At 53.2% G+C, this 13,170-nt stretch overlaps 1 protein-coding gene across 4 annotated transcripts in view; it reads right to left on the reverse strand.

Annotated features, from left to right (window-relative positions):
• Positions 1 to 13,170, reverse strand: part of PIK3R6 (phosphoinositide-3-kinase regulatory subunit 6) — a 57,061-nt gene that overhangs the window by 26,893 nt on the left and 16,998 nt on the right. For 3 of the 4 annotated variants that reach the window (XM_075014830.1, XM_075014832.1, XM_075014829.1), the window contains exons 2-5: positions 12,481 to 12,601; positions 8,749 to 8,832; positions 5,260 to 5,351; positions 856 to 924 (exon numbers count right to left, since the gene is read on the reverse strand). In XM_075014830.1, coding sequence (XP_074870931.1) covers positions 856 to 924; positions 5,260 to 5,351; positions 8,749 to 8,832; positions 12,481 to 12,493 — 258 coding nt within the window. In that variant the 5' untranslated portion in view covers positions 12,494 to 12,601. Of the gene's footprint in view, positions 1 to 855; positions 925 to 2,665; positions 2,764 to 5,259; positions 5,352 to 8,748; positions 8,833 to 12,480; positions 12,602 to 13,170 lie in introns of those variants that run through there. The other variant, XM_075014833.1, reaches the window with a different exon arrangement.

Consider the following 13,170-nt stretch of genomic DNA (forward strand, 5'->3'; position numbering starts at 1 on the left):
CGTTAGGCGGCGAGACGTCGAAGTCGCTAACCCCATGAGGGGATGGGAATAGCGCCCTACTTCGACGTTCAACATCGAAGTAGGGACGTGTAGACGATCCGCGTCCCGCAACATCGAAATAGCGGGGTCCTCCATGGCGGCCATCAGCTGGGGGGTTGAGAGATACTCTCTCTCCAGCCCTTGCGGGGCTCTGTGGTCACCGTGGGCAGCAGCCCTTAGCCCAGGGCTTCTGGCTGCTGCTGCTGCAGCTGGGGGTCCGTGCTGCATATACAGGGTCTGCAACTAGTTGTTGGCTCTGTGTATCTTGCACTGTTTAATGAAAGTGTGTCTGGGAGGGGCCCTTTAAGGGAGCGACTTGCTGTTGAGTCCGCCCCGTGACCCTGTCTGCAGCTGTGCCTGGCTCCCTTATTTCGATGTGTGCTACTTTGGCGTGTAGACGTTCCCTCGCTGTGCCTATTTCGATGTTGGGCTGAGCAACGTCGAAGTTGAACATCAACGTTGCCAGCCCTGGAGGACGTGTAGACGTTATTCATCGAAATAGTCTATTTCGATGTCGCAACATCGAAATAAGCTATTTCGAAGTTGGGTGCACGTGTAGACGTAGCCCAAGTGTTTTACAAAGGAGGTCAAGGTGATTATCCCCAGAGAAAACAGGCAGAAGGAGGGAAATTATTTGCTCAAAGTCACCTAATAGCAGAGCCAGAAATTGAAGCTAATTTTTTGGTGTCTCGTACCAAGACATGCCCAGCAGACCACACTACCTACTCTACTATAAATTGGGTGTAAATGATCTCAGCATCAGGCCCCACAGCTTTCAATTTCCCGGAATTGTTAAATACCAGCTGCAGTTCTTACCTTTATTAGTGTGTACATTAGTGTATGAAGCAGGGGGATGATGTAATGTCTATAATCTCCTCTTTCTGCCTGCAAAACCAAGCCAAACAGTTAACTAAAGTTCCTGCTGCTCTACCACTTGCCGATTAGTGAAGCAGTTGAGTGGTGTTTGCAACAGAGGAAGAAAACCCCAAAGAAACGCTGAGCACGCTGGGCTCTTTTGAGGCCCAAAGGAGGAATTTCAGAGGCCTGCCAGCTTGGGGCAGGTTCTCAGTTCAGATAACTTTCCCCATTTGCCTGTCAGTTTCACAGGCAAACCTTTAAAGCATCAAACTGGCCCACCTTCTGAGCCTGGAATAACACTGATCCTCAGCAGTTTGGTTCTAGTCGCTGGAAGGAGGAGATTAATGTTTCTTTTATTAGAGGAGATGTGTGATGCCCCCAACATACCACTGCTCGGTTCAGTGTAGGGTAACATCTGAGACACAAACACAGGGTGTGCGTGACAGCCTCTCCTATGTGGTTGGAAGGGATTTCAAGTACAGGGTTTTTAACTGCCCAGTGACAGAACTTTTTATGTTTGTAAGACTCCTTAGGACTCAGGCAGCTTGTTCAAATACATCTGCAAGGAGCTTGCTCTCCAGGAAGGGAGCAGAGCTGTGTTTCTAACAGAGGGGCCAGGATTTTTTTTTAAAGGTACAAAATGGCTACAGTGTCAAATTTCTGGTTTAAAACAATGGTTTACAGCAACTGAAAACCAAATCACTTTTTTTCTCTCTTTTTTTTGTCATTTCAACCCTTTTTCCCCTCCCAATTTAATGTGAAATGGGTATCTCCCATGGAAAGTTTGGTTTACCTTTAAAAAAGGTATTGAGAAACCTTACTGATGGAAAACATCCTGCATGTTTTGGTTGTTACTCCCGAGCAGCAGAAACGCAGTGCGCACCACTGCAGCCCCCACTGTGGCGCTGAGCCGTAGATAGCCAATGTGAGGGCTGACAACCCCGGGGCAGTCAAAAGAGAAAATTTCTCAGAATAAACCCAGGACATTTATTTCCCCTAGAAAGGCTCCAAGACTCTAGAGCTCTATGTGCGTGTAACACCTTAGCTTAGGGCAGTGGTGGGCAACCTGCAGCCCCAGGGCCACATGTGCCCCATCGGGGCTGTCTGTGTGGCCCACAAGACGTTTTGTTTGCCATTGCTCATGCACAGGGTGGCCAGATTCTCCTGGTTTCCATCCGTGTCACGTTTTTCGTACCCCTGACTAAAGTGACACGCGGGGCACATGAAGTGTGGTGCACGCCGATTGCACACACCATTGACTACGGGGGCTGTGCACTCCCTCTGCGTCCAATCACAATGTTGCTACGGTTCAGTCGGCACCCCCTGCAAACTCTGGGCACACTAGTGCAGTTAGCAAAACTGACCTAGCCCGGGAGACCACCCTGGTTACGACAATCTTGAGGCCCTTTCAGATGGAGGAGGGTCGCTCATGGCCCATTCACGAGCCTAGGTTGTCCATTACTGGCCTGGGGAGACAGAGCAATAGGCGGCTCCAGCAGCAATCCAGCCTGCTGCTGTGGGCCAGCTACAGGAGTTCCCCTGCCCTCAGAGAACAGGGGCTTGTGCCCTTCCACACACAAAGGCCCAGGTTGCTCCTTGCTGAGCGCCCTGGTAGCTGTGGTCTGCAGCACTCGTGCAAAGAGCACAAGAACCTGGAAGGAGCCGCGACTGCGCATCAGCCAAGGAACACAAAATCAGCTGCAGCCACCTCGCCAGCCAGGCGTGCAACTCCTGCTGCCCCCTGGCACGTTACGCCCGAGCGGCTCACCTTCCCGGCTCAGAGATTTCCACGCCTTTGCATTCGTTGCCTTTGCCTGCCTGCTCTTTCCCTGGCCAGCCAGCCCCGGCCTTGGGGGAGCAACTCAGAGATGGCTGGCGGAGGGGAACGGAAGCACAGCCAGGCCCTGAAAAGGGAGAGGGCTCGCTGGCATCACTCTGATGATTGAGATAAGGTGCCTGCGGCTGCTGCAGTCACTCTGCCAAACGGCACTTTGTGGTCTGCGCGTCAGACCTTAATTGTATAAGCCGAGCGCTAGACCCCAACCCCCTCAAAAGAGAGGGCGTCGAGTGTCAGCCAGGCAGCCTAAGAGCCTGCAGCACTGGCCAATCAGATGTCGGCGTCACTGCAACCTGCCCCTGGCATGGAAATCTGAGCTCTCTGTTTACAGGGAGAAACACATGGACCCGGACAGTGGGAGTGCAGGTGCGGGGGTGCAGGCAGCCCAGCAGGTGCAAGGAACTTCTGCCCACGTGGCTCTCCGGAGGGCAAGAGAGAAGGGGTCCATGGCCTTGCTCCACTGCAGGGAACACTCTGGGGCCTGGCCTGCGCTGCCCCTCCCCTGTTGAGCACTGCCTCCACTCACATCCCTGACACGCTGGGCCCCCTTTGCTGGCTGGGGGACCTCCAACATGGAGAGAAACCTCAGGGGGCATTTCCAGCTGTGTAAGGCCCCTCGACGTGTCTCACGTGGGTTATTGCCCGTACAGCTATGGCTGTTAGCGGGGCCATGCTTTAGCATTGCAGACATTGTGGTACAGTGCCTTGGGTGGGATATCAAGGTACTGTACACTGGTCTAGCTCATGTCCCTTCCCTCCAGAAATAAGCGAGACCAGTATAAGGCCACTTCAGAGCTGTACAGGTGCACCCACACTGGGATGAGTGGCACTGCTTTACCTACCCACCGCAGGGCAGACAAGGCTGAGGTGGCACTGAGAATCTAGCCCCCAGACTTTAGCAGGAGTGGGCAGGTGGTGACCTGAAGCGGGAGCAGGAGTGAGGTGTCTGAGTAAGTCAAGGAGAGAGGATAACAGCTGCCTCGTAGAGCAGCTTTCCTGCTCCAGGCAGCAGGCAGGGCTCTCGCTAGGGGAGCAGGAGGGTGTAGAGCAGCTGGGACATCGGGTATGCTGTGAATGTGGGATGGGGCTTGGGCCAGAAGATGAAGCCAGTGGGTGAGATACCGGGATTTTTCACCCTCAATAGCTTGGAGAACTTGCACAGTCTGCGATCTGATCAGCAGCTTGCTTGTGGGGAGAGGCCGTGATCTCTAGGTCAGATGGGTGAGGGAGGCCTGTGGTCTCGGCGTGGGTGGGCCCTGGCATGGAGAAGTCACACAGCTTCTGCAGCACCTTAATGCTAAGCTACCAGCCATTCAGCCACTTGTCCATTACGCATAGCACGGCATTTCCGAGCCCAGGGGAGGCCAAACACATCAGGCCCCTGAGATAAACCTGCGGAGCAGTAGTGAGCTGTGACGGGGCTGAGGGTGACTCCCACTGCTGCCCTCCTCCAGCTCTGGAAGGCCATGGGCCTGGGGGCTCTACAGCAACTGGAAAGCAGCTGGTGGATTGTTATCTGCACCCACCCACTGACATACTTATGGCGCTTCCCCAAATCGTGTCATTCACAGAATGCCACCAACTGAGAGGAACGAGGCCGGTGACCACAGTCCCAGCCGCACACCCTTACTAGGGCTGGTAGAAGAACAAGCCCGTGGACACTGACTTCCAATCCAAAGCAAGTCTGACATTTTTCCTGCAAAGCCCCTGCTTTCCGAGCAAGACGGCAAGCGGAGCGGGGGAGGGGCGTTGCCATCAGCTTGTCTCAGGAAATTACTGTGCTGTGGGAAGCCCCTGTGGTATATGTGAGATAGCAGAGGTGGTGGAAGCTTGGTGAGAATGGGGGGCCTGAGCTGTGGGGCTGGCGGGACACTGGGAGTTCTGGTAGGAGCAAGGTGGCGCAGGCACCTGTCTTGGCCTCATGGGTGCCTGATGAGTGAAGGAGGTGGTGCAGGCAGGGAAGCTGCAGCAGAAAGGTGTCCCTTGCCCTGGGGAGCCAGAGCAGCCTCCTCCCCAGCTCCCTGCCCTGGCTACAGCTTGTCCACAACTGGTGCCGGCTCCTGCCCTAAGGGACAGCAGCTCCCTTTCCACACCTGCAGTGTCCAGCTGCACTTTTCCTACCCCATATGGCTCCAGCCAGGCCTCCAGGTGCCTCTCTCCCCAGCACCGGGGTCTGGGCCAGAGGAGGAGTGGTGGCTGATTGCCCCATCTCCCACCCCCCGCCGGCTGCCGAGAAAATATTGCATTAGTTCCCACAATAATTCCAGTCCCCACTTCACCTGGTTTGGCCATCCCAAGCACTGAGCTGTGCAGTTAATGTCTTCATGCTCCATCAGAGTTCCAGAGACAGCTGGGATCTGCTTTCCCGGCAGCTCCCATAGCAGCAGGAAGCGGGGAGCTGGAGGCACAGAGCTGGCCATGCTAATGAAGGCCACACAAAACCACTGACAGGTGGGTGTGCCACACACAGGCCAAACTGGTACCAGCACCAGTGGCAGACAGGGAGCTCTTCTGTTCATTCTTACCCTTTCCAGCTCTTTCACGAGGATTTTCACCAAGATGGCACTGTTGAGAGGCTTCCGATCAATTTTCTTGTGCAAGGTCCAGCGCAGCATCCCTGGGAGGCCAAAGACAAGGGAAAGGTCATTCTGCAGAAAGCAGGACAAAAGAGGAAGTGCTGCCTAATAGCTAGGGGAGAACTCAGCCAGGAATCTTCACCTGGCTCCACTGCTGACTTAGGGACCATGCATTCTTGGTGCATTCACAACACAGGGGGCTGGACTTCCTTACCTCTCCAGGCCCCTTCCAGACCTCTCTTTGCAGAAGTCTGTTGTTTCTGCTGGTATAAGCCAAGTCTCCTCCAGGGATTTTTGCCAGGTTACAGCTTGTAACTATGACCAGCAAATTCTCTGAAGGGTGAACAGGGCCCCCACGGGGAAACGTACTGGCATAAATGTACTGGTACAATTATACTGCCATCATTATACTGGTGGAACTCATTGTGTGGATGCTTATTCTGGGATGTGTCCACCTGGGAGAGCTGTACTGGTGCCCCCTTTAGTTAAAGCAGTGCGGTGTGTGTGTATGAGCAGATCTCACCTCCCCGCGCGCTGTGATGGGAAGCCATTGTACCAGAGAGAAGCCTCCCACACTCAGCACTGCTCACATTTCCGAGTGGCAAGAGGTGAGAGGTGCTATCTCTGAGTATCGCCTGATCCATGGCAGCATGTCAGAGCTGGTGGCAGGGCAGAGTCTCACGTCACTGATGGGACCATCGATGGCAAGCAATCAAAATCAGCCGGAAAATCTCTTTTTTTCTTTAAGTGCCTGGTTTTTCCACCCAGTGATAAATAGCGGGTACTTCTGGTTTGCTTTCTGCTGTTGGAGCCTTAATGCCACCCTGGGACCCATGTTCCTCCTTTTCTCAGCCACTGGGACGTGCCATCTCCAGATCCGAAGGGTGACAGAAAAGGACAAAGGTCACGAGACTCGAAGCAGAAGGCTGAGAGTTGGAGACACTTAGGGCACGTCTTCACTACTGCAGGCAGATGGGACTCCCATTCCGCAGGGAGAACACGAGGGTTGTGAGGCAACAAGTTGATCCTGTCCTGGTCGAGCTTCGGAAGTTTGATTTAGCACACCTGGCAGGGACGTGCCACATTGAACTCACCAGAAAGCCTGTCAGCGGCGGTATGCTGGCCCCTTGTTAGGAGTAAGAGAAGTCAGCGGGAATGTTGTTTCCTGTGGACTTCCTGCCATGGTGCCAGTGTGGAAGCTCAAATTAAGGTTCATTGAACCCAGCTATATAGTTAACAGAGCTGGAGCTGGAGCTGTGTATCTTAATTTGACCTCCCTCTTTAGTGTAGGCCTGACCGTAGACTGGAAACTCCAGGGACAAAGATGGCTGTTTTTGCTTCCTAGTTTGTGCATAGTGGGATCCTGGGCTGTGACTCCAGTAAATCTGTTGGTCTGTAAGGTGTCCCAGGACTCCTCTTTGCTGACCCAAGCAGAATGGCAGCTGGACTCAGCTGCAACGCTGCCCACTTGGACCTGCTGTCTCCACCGCGGAGAGGAAGGAATGTGCTCAGTTCCGAGAAAAGGAGGCAGCCAATTGGGCACCGGACTGGGCAGTTTGGGCCCTGCTGGCTCAGACTGCCAGCTTGAAATGCGATGGCTCCCTTTGTGCCGCTTCCTGAGCAGCCGGGCACGTCAGCCCCCTGTATTACCTGGTGGCAGAACTCCTCTTCCCTGTTCTGAATGGCAAATGCTAACAGACAGATGCCCAGGGACACAGAGCAAAAGTGGCATTTGGAGGCTGTCATAGTCTTCAGTTCCCAGGCGGCTGGCAAGGATTAGCCAGGGAGTCCTGGTACTCTGCGTCCTGTTGGCACAATCTGGAGTAAATGAGTGCCACAGTGGGGGGTCCCCAGGTCCTGCACCCCATCCGCTGGCAGATGGGACTCCCATGCCGCAGGGCGAACAGGAGGGTTATGAGGTGACAGGGACACGGACTTGGCAACACAGAAACCAGAAGCCGGCAGTACAATCCATCTTGAGGAGAGGGTACCTAGAGGGGTCCCTGAGCCGGGGCCCTGTCCCTCCTCCCTCCTTTCCTCTCTCTCCAGTCAGACGAGTCCCCAGCTCAACTGCCCAGTTCGCATTCAAACCAGCCAGGCCCCTCCTCCCTTTTTTGTCCTGTTTCCCAAGGGAAAAGGTGTCACCTGGTTGCCTGGGTTACAGAGAGCAGAGGGGCCCATTGCCTACGTGCAAGAAGTCATCACTCTGAAACTCCGCTCAGCACTATGCACTGATGTTGTGCCAAGGGAAACTGAGGCACTCACCTCCTGTTACTACAGCACAGTAGGAAACACATGCAACTGAACCAGGGGAATAAAATGCTCCCATACCCCACTCTGTCATGCTGTGGTGACTCAGTTACTGACAGAGTAATGGGTGAGAAGTTGACCCACGGCTCAGTGGCTACAGCTGGTGACTCCTGAGTCCTCGACTTGATTTTTGACTCTTTATCATGGTCCTGCAGCGAACAAGGTGCCCTGGCTTTGAGCTTCATTTTCGCCTTGTGTAAAGCAGTGACGAGGACACAGGTCCACCTCCCAGAGGAGATGGGGTGTGTAATGATTTCATGGTAAAAAGCCACTGAGATCTGTGCAGGGAAGGGGCTATGGCTGGGCAGAGGGAAATTATCATTACCATCACATCCCTACACAGATTCATTGCTTATCGAGCATTCAGATTGCTTATCCCAGTACACAGCGTTTGAAATGTTAACAGCTGATCATGCATAATAGTGATAAGGCTAAAATCCACATTTTCACAGTTTGCAAAGATGGAGGATTCATTCCATATAAGAAATACTGTTAATTAAGAGTGACACATTCTGTGCATCCCCAGTAAGACTATTTCTATTTAATTCAGGCTGCCAAAGCTCTGGCATCCAGGTGTGTGACTGTCAGTGCAGGGTTTCCATTCTCCTTAACTGGGGCCTGTAAATAGCTCCACTCATCTCAGAAGCACTTTACACAGAAGGTTGTTCCACGTTACAGATGGGGAAACTGAGGCACATAGCCATTCGAGTCATTGAATCAGCAACATAGCTAGGAAGGAAACTCATGATCTCTGATGCTCAGTATCCCAGTCTTATCAGCCAGCCCTGAAGATTAATAGTGCTGAAGGGGGTGCATGAGGCAGGCTAGGGCTGCTTTTGATGAGTAGCTATGCTGCAGGCTTAAGAAGATTTTAATGGGAGAAATGGGTGCTCATAACCACAAGCTGGGTGAAAGTTTTAGGGACCAGCCTCGCAAGCCGAGTGAATACAACAAGGAGATAAGAATGATGCACAGCACCTGCCCGTGATTCAGTGTGAGGGCAGTGGAAAAATGCTTGGACACAGATATCCTGGGGCCTTCTGACCCCAACTGACCAAACTTCCAGGGGAATCTCTGGCCTGGACTCAAGTCTAATGTGCAGGGCAGCTGAGGGAGGGCTTCTCTTACCTCTCTCACTCTGGAAGGCGTGGTGGTGTCCATCGAGCTCCCGAAGGAGGGCATGCACACTGCGGAGAATGTCTGATTCCACCTCTAGCACAATGAGAGGAAAAGGAGATGAGCAACCCACAGAGCTCGGCGGTTCCTGGGGGGATACTGGCACGCTCCCCAGGCACAAGGTGCCAGCTTTGTTTAGGGGAGGAGGTAAGTTCTCCAAAGTTCCACTACTTTACAGAGATTACAGAACTGGGGAGCCCCAGAGATGGGCTCAATAAACTAAGGCCAAAGCGTTCAGATCTGGTTGTGATAGCTAAGCTGCTAAATCCACACCGTGAGTTCCCTAGGCCATACAGCAGTATAGGAAGCAAAGGGTCCATGCAGAGGTTTTGGTGCAACAAAACTTCTTCGAAGAACCGTTGGGAGTCTGCAGACAAACTACGATTTGGCAACAGCCCATCTCTACACGAAGAACAGAAGCTCCTTCTCATCCTAGGGGAGCATCAGCTTCAATGGAGCAGTGTTGATCACCACCAGCAGAGGAGCTGGCCAGGAACCAGAAGTATTGTCCTCCTGATAATTGCTCAGAATTTAGGGGTGGGGTGGAACACGATAAAAAATGTTGCTCAGCCCACATTCACCTTGGCATCCATTGTAGGGAACCTTGTCAGAATGGTGGTGCTAACGAACCTGAGGTCTGAGAGTCAGGAAGGTTTTTTCAGAGCACAATATTCTTTCAGAAATCTGAACTGTGTCCTCCCCACTCTACTCTTATGCCCATCTCCAGGAGGTACGAATGTAGCCACCACACCTCTAGTGACAGGCATACCTTCCTGGTTCACTGTCCCATGGAATGGCACCTAGACCACCTACACAGAGAAGGACTGAGTTTCCTCTACACCCTTAGCTGAGAGGCAGCTGCCTTTTAGTTCAACCTGTAGAGGCTCCAGAGGCACCAGGCGCGAGTCCACCTGGGGGCGGTTACATCTGCGCAGGCCCTAAAGCAGCGATTTTCAAACTTGTATTGGTGACCCCTTTTACACAGCAAGACTCTGGGTGTGACCCCCCACCTGATAAATTAAAAATGCGAGAGGTAACTTAATCAAATGGGGGCTTGGAGCTGTCATCTCCATGGAGCTGACTGCTGGCAACCCCCCACGTAACCACCTTGCCCTTCCCCGAGAGGTCACAATCCCTCCTGCTCCAATCCTGAGCACTAGGTACAACCGTACAGCCCCACTGTACCGAGTGAAGTACAAACCCTTTTAGCCACCACACAGGAGCCAGCAACGTTTAGAAACCTGTCACATATTACCACAAAGGTACAACCAGCTCCTTCCCTCCCTCACTCTCTCCCAATTCCACGACACCTGTCCCAGCCCCCAAGCCATATAACCACAAATCACCTACTGCTCTTAAACAAGAACCACCTCACGGTCCCAGTCGCCTTCCCAAGAAGGTTCCTTCTGAAGCACTCTCCTACAGCCAGATGTGCTCAGCCCGGCACCATCCCCACTGGTCTCAGACTTTCAGAGGGCCCCCTTTTCCCAGGCAAGTTGTAAACACAGAAGAGCTGCAGGGTGGCAATGAATCCCACCCCACCCCCCCCGCCACATCTCTCGAACACACAGGGAACTAAGGGCTGTGATAGAGTGGGATCTGTAGGGAACAACTCAGAAAACAGCTAAGCACAGGAGGAAGATTGGGCCAAGAGTGTTACTAGCATTTAGATTCAGCCTCTCGCGAGCTGGGAGAAGGCAGGCCTGGAAAGAAGGGAAATAAACTTCAGATGAACCAGTTAAAGTTACTTCTTTCCATGGCTGTAAAATCCTGGACCCTGGAGGCAGCCTGCCTTTGTCTTCATTAAGCTCATTGGTTCATTAATTCAAAAATAATAAACTAAATCATTATTAAATAATAATACTAAATCAACTAATTTAAAATATTAATTCAAATAATTATTAAATAATAAAACTTTAATGTAAAATAGTGATCTAACTATTTAAGCAATTACATAATAACAACAAATGAAAAATAATTTAAAAATTAATTAATTTAAAAATAATAAAATGACATCAAATAATGGAAGAGTCCAGATTTGCACTGTTTAGTTCTTTGCAAAGGGCCTTTGTGCTTTGGTTCTCAACCTATTTACCACTGGGGGATGCACATGCGACCTACAAAGCTTTACAACATAGGCCACAGACTGAGAACCATTGGGACCCCTACCTGAGTCCTCCCCACGAAACCCCTGTGCTCAGTGGCCTCCACCCAGAGACACCTCCTCAGAGCGGGCCCAGGAGTGGAGGGCCAGGCGTGGGGCTGGTGGCAGGGATCCTGACCCCAAACTCTGTTCCACAGGGAACCCCCAGTCTCCCATCCCCAGGCCCTGCTGCAACTCCAGACTTTGCCATGCAGTCAGGCAGCAGCTGGCAACCTGGACTCCAACCGTGCCACACAGGACTGGGAGGCACACAGCAGCCAGCAGCTTAGACCCCAACTCTGCCACATGGGGCTGGCTGGGAGCTGGCACCCCGAATCCTGCTGCATGGATCCAGATAGCACTTGGCAGACTAGACCGTGATCACCCTGTGTGGACCCAGATAGCAGCTGGGACCTCGGGGTCCAAGCCTGCCATGTGGGGCCAAGACTCCAAGTCCCGCACAGGGGAGCAGCTGACCCTACCTCCATTCCCCCCAGCCTTTAGCTGAGCTGGGCTGCATCTGCGGCAAACTGAGCTGCCTGCAGCCCGCTGGCCACAGGCTGAGAACCACTGCTCTCCAGCAAGATGTAGAAGGGAGTTTGCAACACATTCCCTCATTCAGAAGTCAAAGGTTTCATTCTCTTCATGTGGGCCAGAGCACGCTTCCAGTTCCACTGACATGGACCTGGGGCGATCCCAGCCTGAAAGCAAGCAGCATTTGCACCTTCTTCCCAACAGTTCCATGCACAACCTGGCCCAAATTTGTCATCCTCTTGGGATTTCCTTTATTCTTAACTTAATTACCAAATTCCCTGCTATGCGTGGGGAGTGGATTTTGTCAGGCTGAGCAGTTGGCAGGTGTACATGTCACAGTCTTAGCACCACAAGAGGAAGGCACCTAAGATGACGACGGCGGTGGTTTTGCTAATTTTTAGAGCAGAAAGTGTTTTGTGGTTTCTGGTGAATGAATAGTGACAGAGTGCCTGGGGCAGCTTCGTAGAAGGCGAGTAGGCTTGGTGGAATTGTGAATGGGGAGGAAGCTATTTGTGGATTGTACACAGAAAGGAAAATGTGAACAGATGAGTTTCCTGACCTCAGTCGGAAGATGGGTCAGCTCATGAATGGAAGGGATGAGGCTGGCTCCGCTGTGGTGGGGGAGATTTAGTACTTTACTCAGTAGAGCATGGTGCAGTACATTGAGAGATGCATCCTGGGCCTTGTCTGCCCTTGGGACAGAAGCAGGTAGGGATCATCCCTGCCTTCCACGTGGGGAAACTGAGGTATATGGCAAGGAAGTGAAACAGGACCAGCACCCTGCTCCCCAAGCAGCCTCCTTCCTGGGCTGCCAGCCCTCCATCTTAGCCATATATTTTTTCCTCTTATGAGCTACCCACTCCAGCAACAGCCCAGCCGGGCACCTCTCCTTAGTTCTCACCCAGGCTCTCACGCTGCTGACAAGCGATGGGCTGTCTACTTGGCTAACTCGCCTTCCCCTGGTGCCTCAGCCCACGCCTTCAGGGAAACGACAGGCGATCACCCACCTGTGCTCTCCATGAATGGGCCGGGCGCAGGCGGGTCTCTCTCAGCACTTCTCGGACAGCAGGGCGTGTGGGTGGCAGCTTCTCACTCAGCACGTGCATGGCCTTGCGTCCTGTGTCTCGACTGCAAGACAAGAGATGGCCTGAGGAGCCGCCGGATGAGGGGGGTAACAGATGGGCCCAGGGGTGGAAGCGAGAAGGGCGCAAACAGGGAGATGCCACAGAAACATGCAGCCCCCCTGGACGCTGAGCGCCATGTTACCAGGAGACCTTAGCCTCCATCAGGGAGTCCACGAGCCCTAATCGCCCTCTAGTTCCAGCCCCAGCAGAGCCTAAAGGTTGAATGAGCCACAGCAGTGATCTCCTGCTGCCCACGCTGCACCCATTCTCAGGGCAGAGAGAGGCCTTTCGTCTGCCGGGCGACCAGCCCAACGGGGAAGTGTAAAAGGGGCGTGCTGCCCCACGCGGCGCTCCAGGGACACCCAGCCTTACTCTCCCGGAGTCCCAGAGTCATCAGCAGGGTGGTTACGAATTGAACTCTGCCCCCGACTGAGCATCTCTGTCTTTAAGCAGCACTACCCAGGCGCCAGCTAAGCAAGTCAATCTCGGTCTGCAAGGCCTGGGCTCCTGGAGCTCTCAGGGAGCTCCCTCCCTAGGCCCCTTGGCTTGGCAGCGCAGCTCCTGGGCAGCCCT

This window comes from Carettochelys insculpta, chromosome 20 (genome assembly GCF_033958435.1).
Source record: "Carettochelys insculpta isolate YL-2023 chromosome 20, ASM3395843v1, whole genome shotgun sequence".
NCBI lineage: Eukaryota > Metazoa > Chordata > Testudines > Carettochelyidae > Carettochelys > Carettochelys insculpta.